Source organism: Anabrus simplex, chromosome 2 (assembly GCF_040414725.1).
Source record: "Anabrus simplex isolate iqAnaSimp1 chromosome 2, ASM4041472v1, whole genome shotgun sequence".
Classification (NCBI taxonomy): domain Eukaryota; kingdom Metazoa; phylum Arthropoda; class Insecta; order Orthoptera; family Tettigoniidae; genus Anabrus; species Anabrus simplex.
The window spans coordinates 356,245,839-356,271,789 of NC_090266.1; the positions used below are offsets into that span (position 1 = coordinate 356,245,839).

General features: G+C 37.8%; 1 protein-coding gene across 5 annotated transcripts in view; it reads right to left on the minus strand.

Moving 5' to 3' along the window:
* The window catches only part of LOC136864136 (ubiquitin carboxyl-terminal hydrolase MINDY-2), a 424,681-nt gene that overhangs the window by 243,351 nt on the left and 155,379 nt on the right, over positions 1–25,951 (minus strand). For 4 of the 5 annotated variants that reach the window (XM_067140761.2, XM_067140760.2, XM_067140762.2 and 1 more), the window contains one exon: positions 16,523–16,576. The exons of the other annotated variant lie outside the window; for it this stretch is intronic. In XM_067140761.2, coding sequence (XP_066996862.2) covers positions 16,523–16,576 — 54 coding nt within the window. The remainder of the gene's footprint in view (positions 1–16,522; positions 16,577–25,951) is intronic. 5 annotated transcript variants of the gene reach the window in all.

The following is a 25,951-nucleotide window of genomic DNA, read 5'->3' on the forward strand; positions in this document are numbered from 1 at the left end:
ATGCGAAGCCAAGACAGTTTATATAATGTGATCTGTTTCCGTGTGTATCATAACGAGCAGCTGTAAAAGGTATAACACGGTGCAGACTGTAAACACTGTAAATATTAACTGTAGTGTAGAGTAATATAGTCTGTGTGTGTCACTTATGAATTGTAGATATATAAACTTGATCCCTCAAAAGCGCTAACCAACATAACAGAAAATTTCGTGACTATTATAATTTATTCCATAATAATCTTTTTTTTTTTTGCACCGACCCAGATAGGTCTTATGGCGACGATGGGACAGGAAAGGGCTAGGAGTGGGAAGGAAGTGGCCATGGCCTTAATTAAGGTACAGCCCCAGCTTTTGCCTGGTGTGAAAATGGGAAACCACAGAAAACCATTTTCAGGGCTGCCGACAGTGGGGTTTGAACCTACTATCTCCCGAATACTGGATACTGGCCACACTTAAGCGACTGCAGCTATCGAGCTCGGTCATAATAATCTTATGTACTTGTAAACTTTGTAAAGCTACAATTTACATATGGAGAAATATTTATTTCCAGGCAGAGATTGTTAGTAAACTGCCTAAAATATTCATGTAAAAGTTACTGTATAAACGAAAACCAGAGCTTTGCTATTAGGAAGAAGACTCCGTACATAATCATAGTTTTATAGAACATATAATATATAAGATTAAACACCGACCTAGATCCAATTTACAAAAAAAAAACCACAAAACAACTAAATCTAAAACTTACTCAACCTTAACATTTAATCCTGACATCTACCGAGTAACAAACATATTTAAAAAGAAAAATACCAAAATCATTTTCAGGACCAACCAAAGAAATCTCGACATATTCCATAACTCTAGCCTAGTTAACGTTTCCAACCCCTTTGATAAGTCAGGCGTTTACAGACTTCACTGTAACGACTGTTCAAGTGCATACATTGGACAAACAGGGAGATCCTTCAAGATCAGATACAACGAGCATGTTAATGCTATCAAATACAGGAGATTCTCGGCAATAGGGCAGCATAAAAACGACTACAAACATAGCTTTCACGGCATCAATAATGATATAGACATCATCGAAATAATGAATAAAGGTCTTCTACTTGACCTACCGGAGCAATGTTTTATTTTACTAGATCAATATTACAATCCTAATTACAATCTTAATGATCTACCTGAAAAACCTACAATCTTATTTGATATGCTTATTTCAGTTATCAATAATCATGAAATACCAAAAGATCAATCAGTATACAAAACAATACGTAACACGTTAGCCTAATACCCCACCGGAACCCACGCCCTCCCGACCTATGTGCTCCTACTACCGCGACCTCCCCTCCCCCTACCTGACATGCCCTGCTTCCCCACTGGTCCTTGCGGCTTGTTGCCCGACATTCTGCTTGGCAGTTCCTCTTTAACTCTTCCCTTGTTAACTTGGTGCTCAAGGTGAGTTTCCTTGATTTCTATTCTTTTTACTAAGAACTTTTCTTTGTCCCTGATTTTGTCATGCTAACACACAGTTTAAAATGATTTTAGGTCCATTTTGGTTCAAGATCTTTCTAGATCCACTACAAACCACCTGAAGATAGCGTGTTTTCAAGAAATCTCGTCCATCAATTTACGGCTTCAAGTTTACCACATAGTGTTGGATACAATATTAAAATATAGGACCAATACTAATGACATATTATTAAGTTAAGCTGATTCAGTGTATCCATACAAGACATATGTCATTAAATCTTTTAGTCTAATAAGGAAAAATATAAACACTATATATGGTTAATTAATTACATTCTATGAGGAACTGTTTTCTATCAAAATTGGCCGCTGAAAATGCTCTTCTACCTACTTATATTGTACAATATTCTAGAATGAAACCAGCTGTTAGTTTATTATTTAAAAGAGCACGTAAGACAAAAAAGTTTTTAAAATGTTTTTATATTTCTACAAGGCTAATTGTATGTCCTTAACAGCTGAATAAGATAAACTTAAAAGGAAATTTTATCTAAAATTTGGTGTTGCAATAAAATTTTTGTGACTTATCTAGAACCTTATAAGAATTGAAATAGTCTCTGTATTTCAACTACATAAGTTTTAAGGTATACACACAACCGTAAATAACAAAACTTAGTCTAGAAGGTCCTGTTTATGTACATACATATATTATAAGTATTTTAATGTAGCTATCAAAAAAGTGATGTTTTAATAATTTCACTATTTTGTAGTATTGAACAGGTGGAAAACCCTACACTTATCTTTGATTGTACATTAGGAAGAAGCAACCTTGATATCACACTGTGAAGCACTTGGTACGTTCTTGCACAAAGAATTGAAAAATTAAAGTAATAGGATTTTTCAACACTTAAATACATTATAATCAAGTAAATATTTCTCTTAGGGCCCTTCAATAGTTCATTTTAGTCTAAGACTGTTCTTAATCAAGTAATTAAATATTTTCTTCAATCAGGGAAAACACTCCCCACCTGGGAGTGAGCCGGTGTGTACCAAGCTCCTCGCTTAAGGGGTTAAAGGTGATATGAACTTATCTTCCTTGAATAAACAAAAAGTTCAAAATAAAAATTCATTTAAAAGCAAAATGTTTCTCTGTACACATTCCAATCCGATGTGCTGTACGTGCCCTGCATAAACCCATGCTCTTCAAGCTGGCCAAGAACGGGCATGTTTTTTCTGGTACAGTATCTAATGAATATATAGGCGACCAGCTAACTCCACTGACAATTCTGTACTTTGCTGATGATTTGGTAATAATTGGAAGAAACAAACAAGCAGCCCCTCAAAATGATAAACATAGCAACTGAGAGATTTCAGGAATTAGGGTTGAAAATAAACATAAACAAATTAATAAATTAATAAAGGCAATTAATAAAGGCAAAATCAGTGGTGGGAAATTATGCATATCAAATAGAACAAGTATAAGGTGCATATCTGGATCTGAATGCATTAAATACCTGGGAGTTCACTTCGCTGATGCTATTGTACCTGATCTTAAGCAATCTACCAAATGACTGCAAGAGGAACTAAATGCCCTGTTAACTTCTCCTCTGCTACATCCTGATCAAAAGCTTATAATCATAAATTCATTATTGTGTCCCACATTCATGTAGAATATCCATTCCACCCCAATGGAAATAATTCCCCAAAGATTTTTAGATGATGCCAACAAATGATCAAGAGTACTCTCAAGGAGATTTTATCACTTCCAATCGACACATAGGATGTAATGATCTATTTTACCAAAGCGGTTAAAGATCTGGATCTTCTTGGGCAAGGTCGGAAGTAGCTCTTCAACAGATGAATAGCTGTAACATCCTACGCAGAGCTGGCAATAAGTATCCTGAAGCAATGAGAAACCTCGAAGTCAAAACTGTACACTGTGCATCCATACGTAACATCAAATGTCTCACCGAAACTGCTGCTAAATCGGAAACACGTGATGGCCTGTTGGACACCATGAAAATCAGGAGAACTCTTAAGAGACCAGGAATATAAAAATTGGTGCCTTAACCCAATGGCTGCCAAGATCCAATGTAAGCCAATGGTTTGTGAATCATAGAACTTCCATGATCCGATGCCATAAGGGCTGGTTTTCAAATACAGTTTGTTCAGGTTTAATGCAACAGATAACTCGCATATGCATGTTGGCTGATCCATGATATCTCTAACTACAAGTAAATAGCATTTTCTCTCTAACAAAGAGAATACAAAATTTTTAAATTTTCTATTTCTTTGAGAGGTTGGCACGCGCTAGCCATGTCATGGGTGCCACGAACACTGCACAGCAAGTTTGTTTGGCATAAGATATTGCTTTCATTGCGTTTTTGCGTATTATACTGTGAATATGTGTAGGTTAAGATGGTAAAATATTATTTGGAACACTTGTGTTAAAAATACGTTCAGGCTACATTGTTAGGAAGTGACAGTGATACATCTTCTAGTGAAGATGAAAACAGTGAGACAGACAATAAAACGTTCGTGTGACATATTAGGCCTAATGGTGTTATCGCTCCTCAAATTACTACTACTGCTAATGACGAAAGTGAAGATGACAGTGATCTTAATGTTAACAAGCGAAATGCAAGTCAACATGATGACGAACCTAACCTCAATTTTCAATTTCAAAAATTAAAATCATTTGGACATTTTTAAACACAGAAATTTAAAACTTTTAACACTAAAACACAACACAGTTTAGTGATTCTAACAGTGACATTAACATGTATGTGAAATAATTAATACTATGCCAAATACCAATTCAAATTTGAAAAATGAATTACAGAAAGTGGAAATTAATAATTCATTAATTGATTTTAACATAAAGACATGAGTGCCAACAAAATAAATCACAGGACATATACATAGATATATCACGAATCATTAAAAAGCCAACTATATAGCTTCAAAACTGAGGTGAGTAGAAAATTTTCTCTAAGACTGTACATTTTGCCTTAATTTAGGTTAGGAGTTTTAGCAGTACTACAGGATTTTCACTTGGCAGAGAAAGGGTTAAACCAGAAAGGCAAAGGCATATGTCTATATCAAGAGTTCACTCCAGCCAACCAGTGGATAAGAATACAGAACGGATTCAAAAGCATTACGTGGAAAGATGCTCTTAAAATGACAGCGAATGTAGCTCCTGTCCATGCCATACCAGGCAGATCGTAAGATGGTTAACCACTGCAGACGATGTGGGGAGATTGAAACTTTCGGACAGGTCTTAGGATCCTGCCCATTCGGCAAATTAACACAAAACACCAGACATCATAACGTCCAGACATCCTAGGCTGTTACACCCTATGGAATAGGGTATCTAGTACATGAAGAGGGCCATGGTCACACAGCTGATGGTGAAACATGATGAATGAACATGACCGCCTTGAAACTTGGAAGCCGAAAAAGGTTTCATTCTCAATCTGACAGTCAGATCTGAATCACGTGCACAACACACTGGTGAAGTCAATGAAGAATAAAAGAGGATATATTCAAGAACCATTCCCTATAATCTTGGTAAATACAACCTTGAAGACATCAAGGTCATAGGGAACGTGCTGGGTTCAAGGGCCACCATTCCTAAAATACTGGTCACCCACCTACTTATGACGCTTTGGTGTGCTAAACGAGACCATTGGGAGCTGGAACATACAATGAAAGCTTCGACATTGATCTTGAGACATCATCTCTATCCACCACCCTCTTAATTAAATCAATGAAAGTGTTTTAACTGCTTCTTCCATATACCTTTGCCGCTAAGAATTGTTTTCTTTACATTTATCATTAGAATTGTTGTGCAGCTCTTATACTAAATTGTACCTAGATTGCTGTACTTGTATTGTATGATATTCTTTGTCAGTTTGGCAACCTCAAACATCTGAAGAAGAATAAATAAATTTAAAACATTATATCCCAATTAGGAAGACAACCTCAAACATCTGAAGAAGAATAAATAAATTTAAAACATTATATCCCAATTAGGAAGAACTGTGGTAATTTGAAACCAAAATTACAAAGATTAAAATAAATTTTATGAATATTTTTCAATTGAAAATGCTAAAATTTCGTCCTTTCACTATGCAATAAAATACATCCACCTTTCATCATTATAATTATACTAAAGTTATATCTAGATGTTATTGCACAAAAATGAGCTGTTATGGATGGTATCAGGGGGTTGTTAATCTATTATAACTGCAAACACTCCAACACAAGTAGGTTGCCCTAGGTTGCACTTTCAACTTCATCTGTGGGTCTTGAGATGGCTGCATAGCTCAATGAGGGAAGCACATAAATTACAACAATGAGCACAGGTATAATTGGGATGTTGAACAGGAAACCATCTGTTTTTTCTGAGAACTTCCCTTTCTTTCCTTCGTTATCTCCTGTCAATCTCAGTCTGTCGTCGGGTTTCTTCAAAACGGAGCATACCATTACATATCAATGCCCTCCAAGATGTATGGTCTACAGCTGATGTCTCCAGTTATTAACATCGATGTTGCACCTTGTGATATCTGATTTAATTACATCTTTAACTCTTAGAATACCAGAGAACACACAAGCGTTCCTTGGAGTTCTAGCGTTAATTGCCAAAAATGCAGTAGCTCTCCTTATGCAAGCAGTTTTGTATATGCTTGTAGTTTTCAGTTTTCTGACAGACAGCAGCACAAAGCAGATAATCTATATATATAAAATAAGAGTTTTGTCTGTACATTGCTCAGAATTTGAAAAGAATGGTATTTCTGTATCGGTCATGTCCACAGTAACAAGAAAATGCATTTTTTACTTATCCGTAATTTCTGTCTGTCTGTATGTATGTACACGCATCATGAGAAAACGGCTGAAGAGAATTTAATGAAAATCGGAATGTAAAGTCGGGTGATGAACCGCTACAATCTAGGCTATAAATTATTTTAATCACGCTGAGTGAAATGGTAGTTTAGGGGAAGGCCTAAAATTTAATTGTCAAATATTTATTTTACTAGTGGTCGTATCTTCACGAAAATTGGTATGCAAAGTCGGGGAATAGGTCGCTATAATCTAGGCTATCAATAATGTTATTCGCACTGAGTGAAATGGTAGTTTAGGGGAAGGACTGAAATGTAATCTATATATATAAAATAAGAGTTTTGTCTGTACATTGCTCAGAATTTGAAAAGAATGGTATTTCTGTACGGTCATGTCCACAGTAACAAGAAAATGCTTTTTTTTTTTACTTTTCCGTAATTTCTGTCTGTCTGTATGTATGTATGTACATGCATCAATAGAAAATGGCTGAAGAAAATTTAATGAAAAATCTCTATGTAATGTCAGGTGATGAACCACTGCAATCTAGGCTACAAATTATTTTATTCACGTTGAGTGAAATGGTAGTTTAGGGGATGGCCTGAAATGTAATTCTGTACTGTTCCGTACTGTTCGTTGAAAGTGAGAAAGTGTGCGGTTTTTCATTTGATCGAGTATTTTATATGATAACATTGCTTTCAATCGCTACATTCCTACTGACGTTTTTGTAATGACCTATGTTGAATTCAGTTAGGAAAACCACCAAGTCAGTCTTTCTGAGAATCCCGCAGCAAAGCACGGGTACATCAGCTAGTTCAGTATACACGAAGCCTACAGTTTCTAAATATACTGCAACTATCACGCTAAGCACTTTATTTACGGATATGATTTTTTTCATAACGCCCAATATTCTTATACACTGTGCAAGGTTGTTAGTACAAAAATGTCAAAAATGGCCTCAGCCATGTAGGTTGTGTCCAGGAATAACAATAACTCAGCGGAGTATATTTTGCAGATTCCGTGCCGATGATTAAGATGTAGCAATATCAGGTTCATGACGTAACACTGCTGGTGGTATTATTTCTGAGACAGAGAAGCGATGAGATTCCACAGTACAATAAATCACATTGTACTTCCATTAGTGAAAATGACAGTTTTACTAATTAGGAGAGTGACACAAAGGAAGATATGTAGGCAAATGCAATATGTATAATATAAGGTTTGGTGAAGTTCCAGTTGAGAGTGACAGTTGGTTCAAATCATCCCCACTATATCACAAAACACCAGATGGTAAGCATTCCGCTCCCACTGACGCAGAGCCTGTGTAGTATTTGATTCTGTCTTTTTTTTTATATTACATACTTTGAATTTAATTGCAAAAGAAACAGGTATGCAGATCAGTTTCAGTCTACTCTTAAGCGACTATCAACCCATTCAACAGCTCGAAAATGGCTGTTAGTCACAGAAAAGCCTTTGTAGTAATAGTATTGGAAATGGGCCTAATATACTTTCATACTTGTAGACTAATTCACGACAAATTCATTGGTTCAGTACTGTTTTCCTGCAATGAACTGTCAATTAATTCTGAATATTTTCCACCTAATTGACAATAATACCTATCATTTTTCCACCTGGCCATCCTAAATATAGTGTACGGTGAAAAAAAGGAACTAGAGTGCTTAAGATATTGAAACCTTGCAAGGAGTAAACCAACAGCATGCAGCTACAGAGAATAATATTCATTATTAGTGTGTAATTCTAATTTTAAACTGTATTTCTTCCTCTCAATTTTGACTTTTTACTTTTTATTCTGATATTCACAAAACAGAGTACATGGTTTAGCAAACATGTAAAGTACCTCCTTTTCTATGATTAGTAAAACTTTTGGGGGCATATCTTCAACAGTAAGAAAGTTATAATGCTTTTATTGGAAAATTGTTATTTCTTAAATAGAAGTTTGGTATTCATCACGTATGCCACTTATCCCTTTCCCACCTAGCCAGCACAATAGTGCGGGTCGAGTTCAAAAAATCATTGTGAGCGAATGAAACTCTTTTACCACGCCCGACCGGAATACATCACTTGTGCAGGTCCCGCGCAACGTATTTCTTCTGTTCTTACTTCCATACTACTCCTTCAGATGGCAGAAGAGTCTTGTAAACATCACGTTGGTCCAACACTATAGCGCATGCTGAAGGTAAGTTACATTTTTATCACTATTACTTGTTCTATATGTCTTTTCTTCATTTGAATACAGTCTGAAAAATACTGCAGAATTGAATAAAACTAATATCAACCGTAGATCATGTTTGTATGATGTGCTACGAGCAGCACAATTGTGCGTGTCAGGACCAGGTTACGCTTATTGACTGCATCTGACCTTCATGGCGCCGGCAATAATAAGTGCTGTTTCCATGACTTTTGATGATGATGATGATGCTTGTTGTTAAAAGGGGCCTAACATCTTGGTCATCAGCCCCTATCCTGGAAGTTAAAATATTGATTGATCATTCCAAAAAATGCAAAAGAATGCAAAATAAAAATGTGTTATTATCGTCTGTTATAATGCAGAATGAATTTCTGTACTACTGAGCAACATCCTAATGCATAGGAAGAAAAGAGATGACATTTCAACTACATCTACTCCTAGTCATCAGCATATTGTAGTTGAACTAAAGCTGCAGTAGATGTTCATGTTCTTGCTTTTAGTCTACTTAAGTTGAAAAGTTTCTCATCCCTTCTGTTTGTTATCATCTTTGACAAGCTGCATTACTGTGGCAACAAAAAGGGAGAATAAAGAGGGAGCAATCACCCAATCACACAACCTAGCTTAACTCATGAGTTAATGTGGAATGGTTCTCCTTTAGAATTATTGCTGATGACGTCACGTTTGCACAGCAAACTCCAGGTAGTGATGAATTCAGGCAGAAAGCCGTGCAAAGCCAAGTTCCTCCATAAAGCTTTACGGCTTATTGAATCAAATGCCTTGGTGAGATCAATGAAGGCAATACACAGATGTTTATTTTGTTCTCTGCATTTTGTCTCCAGCTGCCGTACTGTGAAGATCATATCTATAGAGCTTCTTGATGGTCTGAAGCCACATTTGGCTCTCTGGAAGTATTTTAACAACAAGCGGTCTGATATGATTTTCTAGAATTCGAGCGATTAACTTAGCAAGATATTAGTGATATTCCCTGATAGTTACCGCAGTTTGCTCAATTTTCTTTCTTAAAAAATAGAAACTACTAGGCTATTTCTAAAATCAGGAGGGATCTCTTCAGTGCTCCAAATTTTAAGAATTAATTCATGCAAATGCCAAGACAGTTCTTCACCTCCTTCTTTGAGCACTTCAGCTGGTATTCCATCGAGACTTCTGGCCTTGTGCTGCTTTGCTTTATCAATTGCATTTTTGACTTTATCTAATGTTGGTATGAAGCAAATTCCTCTCTAATAGGAGCTTGCTGTATGACATCATATACCTATTCACCAATGGCAGATCTTGATTCAGGAACTCATCAAAGTGTTCTTTCCACCTGTTCATAACAGAATACTTATTTTTACCGTTTGACCACACTGGATTTTTACTATAAGTCGTGGGGCCATAAGCTGCGTTGGTGGCCTGGAAAAATAAGCGTGAATCTTTGCTTTCCAGATTTTGCAACTCTTCAAACTTGGACGTTCACCAGTGTTTGATTTCACGAATTCTTCGCTTAGGTAAGATGGAAGATCTCTTTCTTAGCTTGCAAAGTAATGTCATTTCACCATGCTTGAAAGACCTTTCTCTTTTCTGTGATTGGAGCTGCAATTTCTTGGCCATTTTCATCAAACCAGTCCTGATGTTTTCTAGTCTGATAACCTAGGGTTTCTTTGCAAGCATCATGAATAACAGTCTTCAAGCTATGCCAGTGCTGTGTTGCATTTGGAGGATACTCATTAGGCAATTTTTGATGGAGAAGCTCTCTGTACTGTTGAATCTTTCCTGTGATCCCAAACCTTTTTTTTTTCACAATTCACTTTTATGTTGCACTGACACAGATAGGTCTTACGGCGACGATGGGATAGGAAAGGACTAGGAGTGGGAAGGAAGCGGCCATGGCCTTAATTAAGGTACTGCACCCCTGACCACAAGGCCAACTCGCTGTTACAGTTCTTTCAGGCCTCTCTCACTAGATGTGTCATCATTCAGTGTTCTGATGTTCCAAATTCTTGACTGCACTGTAGGTGAAACCAGTAATGAAAATGGCCGACTATGTTTAGGGCACCTTTTTTAGCCCATTCCTAACGTGAGGTGAGGTGAGGACAGTGGACCATAAATAGGATGGCTCAGTTGTGGATGTAGCTACTGAATTGCTTTACAGCCACATTCCTCAAGCAAGACAACTCTTCACACATCTAACACCGACATGCCAGACATCACAAATCTGGTCTCCACTGCAACTCCCTGATAGCTGCAGGACTTTTTTGGAAGAGACCTGTGCATAGCTGGAAGACAGCTGTGCATGTATTGTTTAACATGAGAGAATTGTTGCACTCCAATAAAATCACCTTACTTGATGACATACGAACCTTTCCTCACCGGCTACTGGATGCAAGACGACTGGGGCATTCTCAGTCATTGCAGCCTTCATCCACCACTGCAGCCATGCATAGAGCTTACTGCTCCTATACCTCGTCTGTTGTTGAGGTCTTAACCCGTTAAGTGGGGAGCGAGCTCTTCCTCTTTACACACTACGGTGGGGAGGCATTTTCATCATTATTTATTTTTTTAAATACTTGGATTTATGCAATCCGACATGTATCTATCTAACATTACTTGTATATTGTGACAATAACACACATTAATTTCGATACTGCACCGCATATTCACGATAAAGAATGCTTTTTAAGCACGACGTTTTTTAGTGCAACAAACGGATACGTCTCATATTTCCCGTTTTTTCTCTTATGGGCATTGTAATAGTTACTTTCTGAAACTTGTACATAAGCAGTAAACATTTACAAATCAAAGTGTCATTGTAGTCCCACAAGCACTATAATATATTGTTATACTGTACTATTATTACACTATTGAAGAATACAAAAATGATCAGAGAAAAATGGACTCACCGAATATGTACTTTCTTCTCTTGTTCTGGATATGAAACTGCCGAGTCACTAATTTCACTCAGAGATTTTCACTATATATCCACACGCAGTGGCGGTGTCAATGGGGGGGGGGGGTTAGTGGTTAGGGGTAGTGTTCCTCCACATTTTGGGGAAAATAACATTTTTATTGCATTTTAGCCGTATAAAAAAGAAATTAAATTCGCAGTTCAAATGTAGGTCCTACCATTGTTTCTAATTTCTTTATCCCCCAGTCGCTGTCACTGTCTACACGCACGCACACACACGAGTATACACAATTAGGGACACTATTCACAATACACGTTCAATGGACGCCTCTCAGTTCACATTTTAGCAGTGTGGTACAATCCGAAACAAGGAGCCGGGCACAGTGCTACATCGCAGATTTTGCAGCAGTGCTGTGTCTCCTTTCTTTTATTATTTGCATTGCAAACAACACATCTCTTGCTTGCAATGGGTTTCATCTTTGAGGGGGCACTGAAATCCGGGAAGTGCCTTCCTGAGAATCGATCCGAAGGGTCATTTGACAGTGACACTAATGATCTGACTGGCTGCGCTTCAGCAGGGGTTGATTTATCACACTTGTCGAAAAGCTTCTGGATTACGTGCATACGAAATTATGAGTGAATTTTCCTCCATGTTTTTGATAAATAATGAAGGAATTGAACATTGTTATGTCTAACAAGTGCCTGAAAATCTTTTGGTAGAATTTCTTGATTCGCTTTCGGGCTGTACTGTACGGGACCATACACTGATCAGATAAATCGACCCCACCCATTAAGTCAGTGTAATCTATACACATGACAGGCTTTTCTACTGTGTCCCCTTTCCTGTTTTTCACCGTGCGCATTTCGGCATCATGTATGCTACTTAGCATATACACATCCCTCTTGTCTCTCCACTTGAGAGCAATGAGTTTGTTACGATAAGGCAAACGCAACTTCTCCCTCTTTTAGTTTCTTCCCCATAACATCTTTTGGGAGATTTTTTCTGTTCGGTCTTACGGTGCCTACAGCATCTGTCTGAAGGTCATTGACCAGGTCAACGAGCTCCGGACTACTATAGTTATTATCCACAGCTATTAGATAACCTTTATTCAGCAGACCTTCGGCCAGTGTAAATACAACTTTGGAAGGCTTAGTGTACTCAGAAATATCTATTCCACAAACTTCGTTTACCAGATCAGTTTCCTTCCCCGTATACCATAGGAGGTTCCACACATACCCAGATTTAGCTTCACATAACTTATAAGATTCCATAACAAAGCGCGACCGTTTCTTCGGTATGTATACCTTCCATCACAGTCTACCTTTCCACAATAACAGGCTCTCATCGATAGATAGGAGGTCGTCTGGAGTATATGCGGTTCTGAATTTTCATAACAGGTCGTCTAGAACTGGCTTCACTTTATACAATTTGGGGTGAACCTGTCTATTATATGCTTCATTGTCCGCAAAATGCAAAAATTTAAGTAAAAGGAAAAATCGTTTCTCAGACATAATTTCATAAAATACAGGAGTAGCTAACAGTTTATTACGAGAAAAGTAATGGACTAATTTCGGCTTCTGCAGTAATAAGATTCCTAAAAAAAAGTTTTATTTCCTTTTTGTTAGTGGGTACCCAGTCTCTCTCACGACTTCTTCTTTTCACTTTTGCCATCAACGAATTCGAGGTAATTGTTTGCTGAGCATACAGATTTGTTTGCTGTGCAATAAGATCACAAAGTCCGTCATCTATAAAAAATTCGTAGATTTCTTGGGGCTGTTCCTGATCTAAAAGTTCACCCTGTATTTCAGCATTGTAATTTATTGGAAATCTTGCTCGCTTACAACTCCGCACATCCCATTCACCCTGTACAGCAGCAGGATTACCGTCATTCGCAGACTCAGTTTCACTGCTTTCACTGGAACTCTAACTCCGCACCGATTGAACCGGTCTTGGAACACTACTAGAAAAGCTACTTCCCGGAATATTTACTAATAACGGAGATTCGTCACTTTCCGAGCTGAAGTCACTACAACTTTCATCTTCGCTATTTTCAAGGATATCACGAATAGTACAATCACTTTGAATATCCCTCGCCCTTTTAAACATACTGTAATACGATATAAAACAAAATAAAACTCTAACACATTTCAAAAACGCAAAAGGAACACACTGAAGCTTCTGTTTATCGCGAACTTAGTACAGCGCAGGGCCAGTCATGCGGTCTACTGACGAATGCATGGGCTGAACGTGATGCGGCGCTTAAGCGATTTTTGCACTGAACAAATACGAACGAAACAGATAGGGGATTCCCTGTCGTAATACCATTCTTACTACGTAGTTAAAAAAAATCATAGAGATGGCAGCACCTTCCAAAGCATGTGAGGAAAGTTTCAAAGCTCGCGCCTAATATTGGAGATAAGAAAAAAATAAAAACAGTCGCGCGTCTGGAGCCGCAAGCCCCGCTCTACGGGTTAATGTAAGAGGCTGTCCTTAACATAGGGAACAGATGCCACTAGAAGATTATCAGTGACATTTCCTTCACTGACGAATCATCGCCTTTCTAAGAAAGCTCATCTGTCCATTGCCATCGGCTCCCTTAGGAAGTCAGGTTATTAAGCTGCCCAACATTTAGAGTCGAGTTGCTGGCAGTGCGGTCTACCCCATTACCATAGCAGAATCACTCCTGGCCAGACTAGAAATGTTTTGTATTATACGAAGTGTGTTCAAAAAAAGACCGAACTTTGTAAATTGCGCGCAAACCGCAACATTGAGCGAGTTGTGCCTGTGACGGCGCCTAGCGGCAACTTCTGACAACAGACCGCTGCTTTCCGCATTCCATTGCCTGCATTATCAGTTGAGTTAGAGCCTCTGAAGTGATTGCGTGTGTCACATGTTCGACGAATTCTATAATGAAACAGCTTGAGGAACAACGCGTGTGCGTGAAGTTCTGCTTCAAAGTTGGGAAAACGTTTGTGGAAACATTTGAAATGTTGAAGCTAGCATACGGGGAGGAATGCATGAGTCGTACACAATGCTACGAGTGGTTTAAACGTTTCAAAGACGGTAGAACGTCTGTCACTGAAGACCCTAGGCCTGGGCGACCTTCCACATCAACAGACGACCGCCATGTCGAGAGAGTTCGAAGTGATTCGTGGAAATTGTCGTTTGACAGTCCGAGAGGTTGCTGATCAGGTGTGCATCAGCGTAGGATCATGTCATGCAATTTTAACCGAAAAACTTCAGATGCAGCGCGTCGGTGCTAAATTTGTCCCTCGTTTGCTGACTGACGATCAAAAAGAGAACCGAGTCAGCATCAGTCAGGAAATGCTTGCTAACGCAGATGCTGATGACAACTTCCTGAAGAACATCATCACTGGAGATGAGACGTGGGTGTACGGTTACGATGTCGAAACCAAAAGGCAATCATCACAGTGGGTGGGGAAAGGTTCTCCTCGACCGAAAAAAGCACGAATGAGTCGTTCAAACATCAAGGTGATGCTGATTGTGTTTTTTGATTGGAAAGGCATTGTCCATCACGAGTTTGTACCCCGAGGCCAGACAGTGAACAAAGAACTGTACCAGAATGTTTTAACGCATTTGAGAGATGCTGTGCGCAGGAAGAGGCCTGAACTGTGGGAAAACAAATCCTGGATGTTGCACCATGACAATGCGCCAGCACATGCCTCTCTCTCGGTCCGCAGTTATCTGGCAAAACACCAAATTCCTGTTGTGCCCCATCCGCCCTATTCTCCCGACTTGGCTCCAGCAGACTTTTTCTTATTCCCCAAATTGAAAACCACCTTGAAAGGACATCGTTTCCAAGACATTGAAGAGATCAAGGAGAATGCGACGAGGCAACTTCGCGCCATCAAAGAAAGTGCATTCCAGGAAGCATTCCAAAAGTGGAAGAAACGTTGGCAACACGCTGTTGATAGTGCAGGGGACTATTTTGAAGGGGACAGTCTGTGAAATGATGTAAGCTACATAATAAAGTTTTTCTAGCCACAGTTCGGTCTTTTTTTGAACACACCTCGTAACATAACATATCCAGCACAATCAAATATACATGTTCTGGTGACATTATGTTACTGTACACGAAGACTGTAAAACTCAAAACTAAATGGCCTCTGTGAAATCTCTCTCTCTTCTTTTTTTTTTTTTTTTTACAATTTCCTTTTTATCACACCAACAGAGATAGGTCTTATAAAACGATGATGGGATAGAATAGGGCTAGGAGCAGGAAAGAAGCAGTCGTGGCCTGAATTAAGGTACAGATCCAGCATTTGCCTGGTGCGAAAATGAGAAACGACGAAAAACCATCTTCAGGGCTGCCGACAATTGGGTTCGAACCCACTATTTCCCAAATACGAGCTGACAGCTATATGACCCAAACTGTGCACCCACTCACTCAGTGAAATGTCTCCAAGTTTATACCTTGTGTTCTCCAATAGCAATAAAATTTAAATAAGAGCAATAAAGAAAATATATTTATTACTAAAGAAAGGAAAGAACTAAGAAAATAAAAGGAGCATATATTAGGATTGAAAGGAAAGAACTAAGAAAAAAAAGAGCATATATTAAGATTTTAATTATACTGAATTCTTACTCATAAGACGTGCACAAAGGTAAGAATAATGGAGTCTTCTAACAAGCGATTTGTCCTAGTCCTGTAAACTACCACAAGAATATAAATATGATATATGGGTGATCAGCAGCTTAAAATATACAAGGAAGGCTCCTTCATTCTCTGAAGTATCCTTTCTAGAAGGACCATCCTGAGACATGCAGGATAGTTGGCAATTTTTAATGTTAGTTTACAGAGGCACATACTTCAGCATCACACATGCTTGTAACTTATACATACAAATGATTTAAAAAGGTGCATACACAAGGAGGTTAATCCAATCTCTAATATCTGACTAAGTATACTTGAGACAAGTTTACCTTCCTTTTACAATCTAAAAGCAAGAATTCAGGACCAGTTGCAAGCCATGTGCCAGACCGGAGATAAACACTGCAAACAGACCTTTGCTGTGGAATAAAGGCTAGATATACTGCACTAAAATAAACATGCACAGACCAAAAGAAAAAGCAACAGGTGAGCTACACTCACCAGCTCCTCTTTGGCCAACAACTGAGTAGCTGCATCTTCCATACATATGCAGACCTGCCAAGGAATTATAAGGGATCATATAAATATACCAATAATTTCTTTAAAATGTTAGAAATCAGAAGTTGGTGTTGCTACCATATTTTTACACCAGAGCTGAAATGAAGCAATACTTCATAGTTTCCACACAGAATGCTTGAGGATTCTGCATTTCCTAAAGTTTTTTCATATTTTTCCATTTAAAAATCTAAAATTATGCTCATATTTACAGGACAGTACTTCACTACATGTTCTCCAATATTTCTCTTCACTGTGATTCAAATATAAGCTCTTCTATACAGGTGTAATATGTGGAACTATCAAATCAATCATAGTTGATATTCCATACTAAAACAATAACAGCTCCAGACATATTGTGAACTTGGAACACACACAACACTATTAAAACAAAAGAGATTTATTTGGAATGTATCTTCTAAGAAGTAAGTTAATGCATAATGAATTTGTACTACAGTAGATCTACATTAATAACTTAAACCACTGCGATAAATTCCAAACTTAATGTTACTCAATGACACTAAACAGACAGATGATTCACGCTTTGCCTTTAAAGGAACATCTCAAAATTATTGTTTTCCCAAAAAGCAAAAAAATTACTTTCCCTCAACATCATACAACTGTAGTTTAGTCCGAATATTAATACAGAGCTAAAACCGGAAGCTAGGATGGATGATACAAACATATACAAATGGACTGCAAAAAAATACATCTGGAAAAATTGGGATTGCTGAAAAGAGCAATCTGAAGATGTGGAGTTTGCAACAACCTTTTGTATTTTTATGTTTGTCCTCGTTTTACATTTATACTGTTTCCTTGGCCCACTTTAGCTTCCCATGATGGTCATCCTTTGTGTGTGTTCACATTCTGCTTCCTGTCTCTGATGTATACTATAACTTTAAAACTTATGAGTCTATTGAACACTGAAAGTATAACACCTATAACACTATAACATACCTGTAAAAAAGTAAATTAAAAACCAGACAACCACACTATTAAAAAAAGAAAACTCTTCCGTACAAGTGTAATATTTGGAACTATCACATGAATCATAAATATTCACAATCATTGCAATCACACTATTATTGTTGTTACAGGTATGTTACAGTATTATAAGCCTAGGTGTTATAATTAGTGTTCAAGAGACTGAAAAGCTTTAAATTTACATTAATTGAGTTGGCAGTGAAAAATATGGCTTCCTTCTTAACAAAATATAATAATGCTATTGATTTTACGACCCACTAACAGCTTTTACGGCTTTCAACGATGCAGAGGTGCCAGAATTGTGTCCCGCTGGAGTTCTTTTATGTGCTGGTAAATCTACTGACATGAGGCAGATGTATTTGAGCACCTTCAGCACCTTCAACTACACTGGACTGGGCCAGGATCGAACCCGCCAACTTGAGCTCAGAAGACCAGCGGCTTACCGTCGGAGCCACTCAGCCCAGCACTTGTACACGCATTTCTTCCTTTTCCACTACAAATATATGAAAAGCCGTTGGGTTCCTTTTCTTATTCTATGTAATGTCCATGATCCTATGATAATGGTGGTTGTTGTTGTTGTTGTCATCGTTGTGTTTTTTTTTTTTTTTTTTTTTGCTAGGGGCTTTTACGTCGCACCGACACAGATAGGTCTTATGGCGACGATGGGATAGGAAAGGCCTAGGAGTTGGAAGGAAGCGGCCGTGGCCTTAATTAAGGTACAGCCCCAGCATTTGCCTGGTGTGAAAATGGGAAACCACGGAAAACCATCTTCAGGGCTGCCGATAGTGGGATTCGAACCTACTATCTCCCGGATGCAAGCTCACAGCCGCGCGCCTCTACGCGCACGGCCAACTCGCCCGGTCGTCGTCGTGTAAACGAGCCTAACATCTAGGTCATCAGCCCCGATGGTACAAGATGAGACAAAATGAAATAAAATATTAAAATTTGTAATTTACCCACTGACTAGGATTTTAAAATTGATAATGAGGAAAATGATTATGAATTTAAAATAATCAGTGGATCTAATTCACAATTTTCCTATAACATGATTACAAACAGAGTAAAATGTAAACTGAATAAGTTACTGGCATAAAAGTAAAATCATATATTTTATTCAACTTAAAAGCTGGAATCATATTTTAAAAATATACGAAGATAGATAAAAACATAGGCAATAGAATACAAGTTTATAATAAGAAAAGAAATAAAAACAAACGGAAATAAAAACTCGTCTTTTAAGCACGATAAAGCAAATCTCTATTCCTCATAAAAATGGATAATAAGGTCTACTGACTGCTCGTCATCTCGCAAAATGGGGGCATCCACAATCCTAGTCTTCCACCACTAACAAAAAAATTACTTACAAGGTAAATTCTTTAGTTTATGTAAATTTCCCCTTATACTATACTTCCCAGGTAATACGTAGGGACCTTCTTTGGAGGCAGCCTTGCCCAGGGAGTTATATCCCTGTCTATGTGAGTCCCGGAGGACACTGACCCGGTATGTATTATCTGGTAAGGGTCCCAGCTGTGTTACAAGTGAAGACCTCATGGAATCTAAAGTGGAGAAGATGGACTTTGGAACGGCTGAGATGGCGGAAGAGGCAGCCCAGTACTCGGGGAATAGTATGAGTACAATATTCATCAGCAGAGTTTGTTCTCCATTAGAGCCCTGCATTGTCCTGTTTCGCTCGAGCGTGAGCAAGGGATCAGTTCGTTGACTAGTGCACCACTAGATGGAGTGTGTGCAAGACTTTTTTGCTCACCAGCCAACTGGGAACGAGTAATGTTCGTGATGAGCAAACAAGTTGATAGTTGCCTAGTCAACATCGAACGGGAAATGAAAGAGGTGGTGAAGGATAAACTTCTAAGTCACGAATACAGTTTAAGGAAGCTAGTAGGTTTCAAAAGTGATGTATGGGAAAAGTTTTCTATTGCTATTAATCATGATGTTAAGCAGGCGATGCATGTATCCTGTTAACAATGTTCTTCATTGCTAACATATAAGCTTACTACACCACATCTGAGGTCACACGTTAGAGGGATGTAAAATCGATAACATCACCATTGTGGTCAACCATTTGTATAGTACATGTCGACAGAACACAGAAAAGTTGCTTACGCTGAAATGTGTAAAAATGTGCAATTCTGATTTACGTCCTTTCAGTGTTGTGTCAGGTGACAGCTTTCTTGAGATGTCCCAAGAACTAGTAAATATTTGTTCACAATGTGGAAGAGTAAATAGGGATAATATTCTACCTCCTCCTAAAACCATCTCACATAACACAAACAAAGACCGCTGAAGTAAGTGCGAAGACGCTCATTAGGTTGATCCCAAATGGACAATGAAAAGCCTCGTCTTAGTGACATCCATTTTCCCAGACAAGAGAAGAAACTGGAGAAAATATCAGAGAGGAAATCAAAGACAAGCTCATCGAACTGGGAACAGAGTCGGAACTTACACGACATCTGTTTCATGTCCGACTGAGGATCAAATTTATTGAAAACCCTTCAACCTTACCGTCATTACTATGTCCCGGATTTGTTAGGTTCTTAAAAATCACATTTCAGTTTTTTTAATAGTTCAAAATAGTTTGTTTTTTTGTGTTTTATCCCACTGAAATAGTTTTTAGTAATAATTTCACCATTACTAAAGTTATACTATTCAAACGTTTTTGTACTTTATTGTAACATTCACGCCACTCTAGTACAAAACTATACCACTTATTTCAAAATATTCTCTAAATATGGGACAGAATGGCTTAATGAAAGCACTTCAAACACATAATACCAACTGTATTAAAAAAATAATAAAGAATAATTATGCACAAATACAATAAATGGTTCATGTAGGTTAAATTTTTGTCACTTCCAATGCATCCAGAAACAAACATTTTCAGAAGCACAGAACACAGTTTTCACTTGCTGTTACATTGTACAACTAAGCACATTTCCAGATTTTGCAGAGAAAAATTTTTTTCTGTCATCTCTCAAAATATTCTTATAGCAGGAAAATGTATGCTCCACACAACAAGAAGTCATTGGAGCAAACCTCATTGAAGTAATAGCCTTCAGACCCCATGATACCTCGTCAGTAACTACTCTGTAGTTTGTACAATGTAGTACATATGAGATGGTTTGGCATAACAGCAGGCTTCATAGCCTGAGCCACGCCATATAAAACAAGTCAATAATAAATAAATAAATAAATAACTTCTTCTCCCCGAAGTATTGCAGAAACATTCTTCATTGTTGAAAATCCAGGGTTCTGCTGTAGAATTTTGGTGAGCTTGAGTAAATAGGTTGCACCCATTGGTCCTGGTATTTCCTTCTTTGAAATGGAGTCCACAACTTCTATTGCATATTTTAATGGCAACGATGCCGACTCAACATGCTCAATAGCTGCAGGAAGATCAGCAAGGTGTGCCCTAATGAAGGCAAGTGAAACAAGTGTTCTTGTTCGTGAGAGCTGTTTTAGCCTTCTCTATGCAGAGTGCCTAATCAACATCAAAAGAATTTATAACATTTTTAATGTCTTCAAAGTGATTGGCGTAGTATATGGCTGCATTGAGCTATGTCCCCCAACGAGTGATGACAGGTTCGGGAGGAAGATGAGTTTGAGGCAACATTTCCTTGAATGTGAGAATGTGGCTAGGAGCTTTAAGAAACACCTTTTTCACAGAAGAAGCAATACTGTTTACTCCTGGAAAATTATTTCTAACCTCTTCAGCCAACCTGTGTAAGCCATAGGCTATGCAAGTTACATGCAGCATGTTAGGGTAGAAACTCTTCAATACTTCACCAGCTTTCATCATATATGCAGCACTGTCACTCAAAAGAAGTTAAAAACTTGTCATCCTGTTTTTCTTTTTTTCTTTTTCTTTTTTTTGCTAGTTGCTTTACGTCGCACCGACACAGATAGGTCTTATGGCGACGATGGGACAGGGAAAGGCTACGAGTGGGAAGGAAGCGGCCGTGGCCTTAATTAAGGTACAGCCCCAGCATTTGTTTGGTGTGAAAATGGGAAACCACGGAAAACCATTTTCAGGGCTGCCGACAGTGGGGTTCGAACCTACTATCTCCCGAATACTGGATACTGGCCGCACTTAAGCGACTGCAGCTATCGAGCTCGGTCCTGTTTTTCTCTTGGCCAAAGAATGTGAAGAGCATCTTGGACGGTGCAAGCTATGGTGCTATGGTTCGTTTCTTCCAGCATCTTGCAGAGTATAAAATGAGGTTTACCAGGCTCTGTGGCATCAAATTTACCTACCACAACGTTTGCGATATAACGACCACAACTATCTGTGGTCTCGCCCACCGAAAGCCAGATGTAATGATCACCTCTTATATCTTCGATAGTTTTCTCGATCAGTTTTTCCAAATAACCTTTTCTCAACGTGGGTTCATCTGGTACCTTATGGTAACTGATGTCCTCAAGAAATGTCTTCAACACAGGATTATGCAGTACATTCCATGGCACGTTAGCCGAAACCAGCACTTCACATTAACGGATATTAAAATTATCCGCCATTGAAGTGCCAGGAAAACTGGAAATTAGTGGGTGGTACGATGGAAAATTGCTCCTTTTTTGTAGCAATATTGCTGATATGTCATGTAGATTCCTTGTGCTCCACAAAATGTGATTTTTGGTCACATGCCACCTGAAAAAATAAGTACCATAAATAAAATAATTATAGTTTATTGTAGACACAAGGTATGTACTATTCTCTCAACTTTTCATATTGGGTGGACTCCTGAGTACTATTACTCATCCGAGATTTGCTCTGCATCATTCGTCTTATGAGCTTTCAACCACAATATTTATGTTAACTCATTTATAATTTTCAATAAAACTTGCTTTTCTTTACAGTAATGCGGATTTCTTTTTATTAGAGGTATGTTAAATAATTCCTTACCTCCTTTTGGTAGACTTGACAAAATTTAATTTTGCCATCTGTAGTGAAATCCGGATCTTTACCAATCCACTGGCGAATCAACCAAATTAGAGATGACTTGCCTTTAGGCATCGCTACTTCTGAGATGCGTAAGCTTCTGAAATTGCCTTCAATAATTGATTTATAGGGATAATTATAGTCTGCCAATCAATAACGTGTATAGAGCTAAACAGTGAACAGCGCAGTAGCTGGTGTTAGTTGATCTTACACAATGAGAGATGCACTGAAGCTGGCAAGTTAGGCGGGCTTGTACCTGCTAGATATAGGTCAATGAACGCCAGGGGGCTGCTTCTTGATTTGTGCTGTACCCTGGTGGAATAGTATCATAACACGTTTCTCTCGCACAAGTTATACTTACAAACCACTTCCAGTTCCGAACCATGAAGTCATTTCAAAATTTGTGCGTAATTTTTATTTTAAAAAATCATTTCCTTTCATTAATATTTGGTACTTGTATTTCAAAATAACGTAATATTGTCTTGAATAGCCCATCTAGCTTTTTTTTTTTTTTTTAATAAAATTTTTAGCCATTTTTAGGTTTTGTAAAATTTGAGTAATTTACTCCAATGGTAATGAAATGGATAAGTTAAAATACTGCAGTTAGCTAGCAAGGAATAAAATAGTTTAAAACCTAAAAATCTGGGCCCTAGTCATTACCCATGTATCGCATATTGTTTTAATATAGTATCGAAACACATTTTTGATTAACTTTATGTGGAATTAGGAAAATATCACATCACAATCAGTGCTACAAAAATTTAGTTCTGTGGGTTCTTAAGCTTAAATATCTGTATACCAACGAATGAGGACACTAAGGTATGTTTAATAAACGTTACTCGGCACCTATGAAAACAGATATACAGTACATTTCTATACTAAGATAAACATTCTTCTGCACAAATCTTTATTACATTTGCTACTAGAAGATTCGGAAACTTAAAGGACGTGCACTCCAGTACTTGCAAGGGAAAGTATCGTATGAAGAAGTGCACAAAATACTGTAGGTACTTTCCTGTAGTTTTTTCCTCGTAAACTAAATTTTTCTCCCAAGAAGAGAGAAAATGTGCTCTGATATTCCCACCCCCAGTGATGGTGTGGCTATAAGTCACATGTGTACGTTTTATTTTGTTACAGTATAATGTATTCACATTTTTGTTGTACTTTTTTAGTCCATACATCGTAATAACTCTCTAGTCACCAAGCAAAGAATTAAATCATTATTATTTGTAGATTGGCACGATACTGAAACTGATGAGGCAAACACGAAGCTGACCTGCAGTATATCTTGCAATCGATGACGACTATCCACTTAAATAGTGGAATAAAAAATGTTTTCTATTCCTGCATGTAGTGCAGGAAGTGAAATAATTTTTAGTGCTGTTGGATATCTGTTGTCATGTACAAGAAGCTCTCTTGACCCAGACAGAGTCAATGATATTTTGCTGATTCACAATAGCGGCATGTATTTGATTTTGTTCGCAGCCGGAAAGAATATTTGGTTTTTATATCATAGAAATATGTCATTTAATGAGGGAATTCCGTATTCAGTTTTCTGTTGAAATGTAAATGAATCTAAAACACTAAGAATCCATAACGCAACGAACATAAATCGTTATTTAATTTTCTCACTCATTCTTATATTACATTTCTTTTCAAACTAAAGACAGAGCTTAATTTTGCATTTACCGAGCGAATGGCCACACGGTTTGGGTCACGTAACTGTGAGCTTGCGTTCAGGAGATAGTGGGTTTGAACCCACTGTCATCAGCCCCGAAGGTGGTTTTCTGTGGTTTACCATTTTCACACTAGGCAAATGCTGGGAGGCTGTACGTTAAATAAGACCACGGTCGCTTCCTTCCCATGCCTAGCCCTTTCCTATCCCACCGTCGCCCAAGTCGTATCTGTGTCTGTGCAACATAAAAATTATTTTAAAAATGCACATATTCTTCATCACTGTTATTTCTTACCCCAAGATATAATTTAACTTATGTTCGGTCTAGTGTACAAGAATAAAGATATATACATAAACAACTGCAACAGCAAACATAATATAAGAAATTGAATTGAATGAACAGAAGGAAAACAATTTACTATTTTATTTCGTTGTTTGGAGTTCTAATTCATGTATTATTTATATCAGAATGTATTGTTTAAAACAATAATTATATTTAATGTGGTTTATAATATAAAAATTACCTAATGTTGCCATTGATGCTTTCACGGCCCGTACTTATAGGCATGATACTCTATAGGCTCTTGGGCTTTTGCCGTGTGAAGAAAATAAGGTGAAATTCTTTACGTTTCGCAGAGAACTGTGCTCTTGATTTATGAGTTTCATATCCGTATTGACAGATTACACATGTAGATAAGAAAGGGTTTCCACCTTGTCAATACTATTTATTGTAAGGATTAGCTTACAGTACCGGTTTCAGCCCTAAATGGCCATCATCAGCTGAACATAAATACCTTTACATATATGTCAAGCATTAAATGATATTGCCCTTTCTAAAGGGAGATGCCGTGAGAAGCACCATATCTGAGTGTGTCCAAATTGGGCATATTAAGTGTAAATTGTGTGTTATGATTTTAGCTTTCAGGTACTTGAGTATAAAGCTATCTTCTTTAGGACTAGAATTTGTCTGTGAAATCTAACCTAAGCTTAAATCTAAGTTACAAATACTATGAACACATTAAAATACACAGTACATATTCAAATTCATTAAAATTTGAAGTATAAAACACTTCATAGATTTGAATGTGTGTGTCTATCGTGTATTTTCATTCCCGTTTTTGAGTCCAAGGTTGTAAATAATTCAGTACTTGCGATCGTATACGATGTTGTGGTTCTCTTAAGGATTCTTATTATTTACTTGAATGAGGTCTTCACATATATGTGTGATGAATAGCTTCCATTATTAGCAAATACCGATTGTGTAGACAGAGGTATGTGCAGCTGTGAGTGGAGTCTTATTCCTTAAGTTTGGAAGCAGATGATCTTGGTCATTCGTGTGTTTTTACTAGATATTAAGTTGTTATGGTGGCTCCTTCCTCATCTATATCTGTGTGCTGATGTATAATTATCTGTGAAAGATGAAATAATGTGTAAGTAAGGAGTTATAAGCTGAAGGAATGCCCGTGTGTGTGTGTGCGCGCGTGCGCTGGTACAAATGTGTATTTACTTTTGTTGTTGTTGTCGTGGATGGGTTGCGTTCGATCTGAGAGCTTGGTGTGTACTACTTTGCGTTTGCCTTGAGTGTGTGTCCGCTGCTGCGAAGGGAGTGAACAGAGAGGTAGGGAGAGTTGTTGTTGTTGTGAGGGTAGGGGTGGAGCTGGGCGTGTCGTTCGGCGGTTCTATGGCGTATGTTATGTTTTGTTTGTTGATTATTTTAAGATGGTCATTTTTTAGGGCGGGGATGGCTTTATTGAATATAATATTA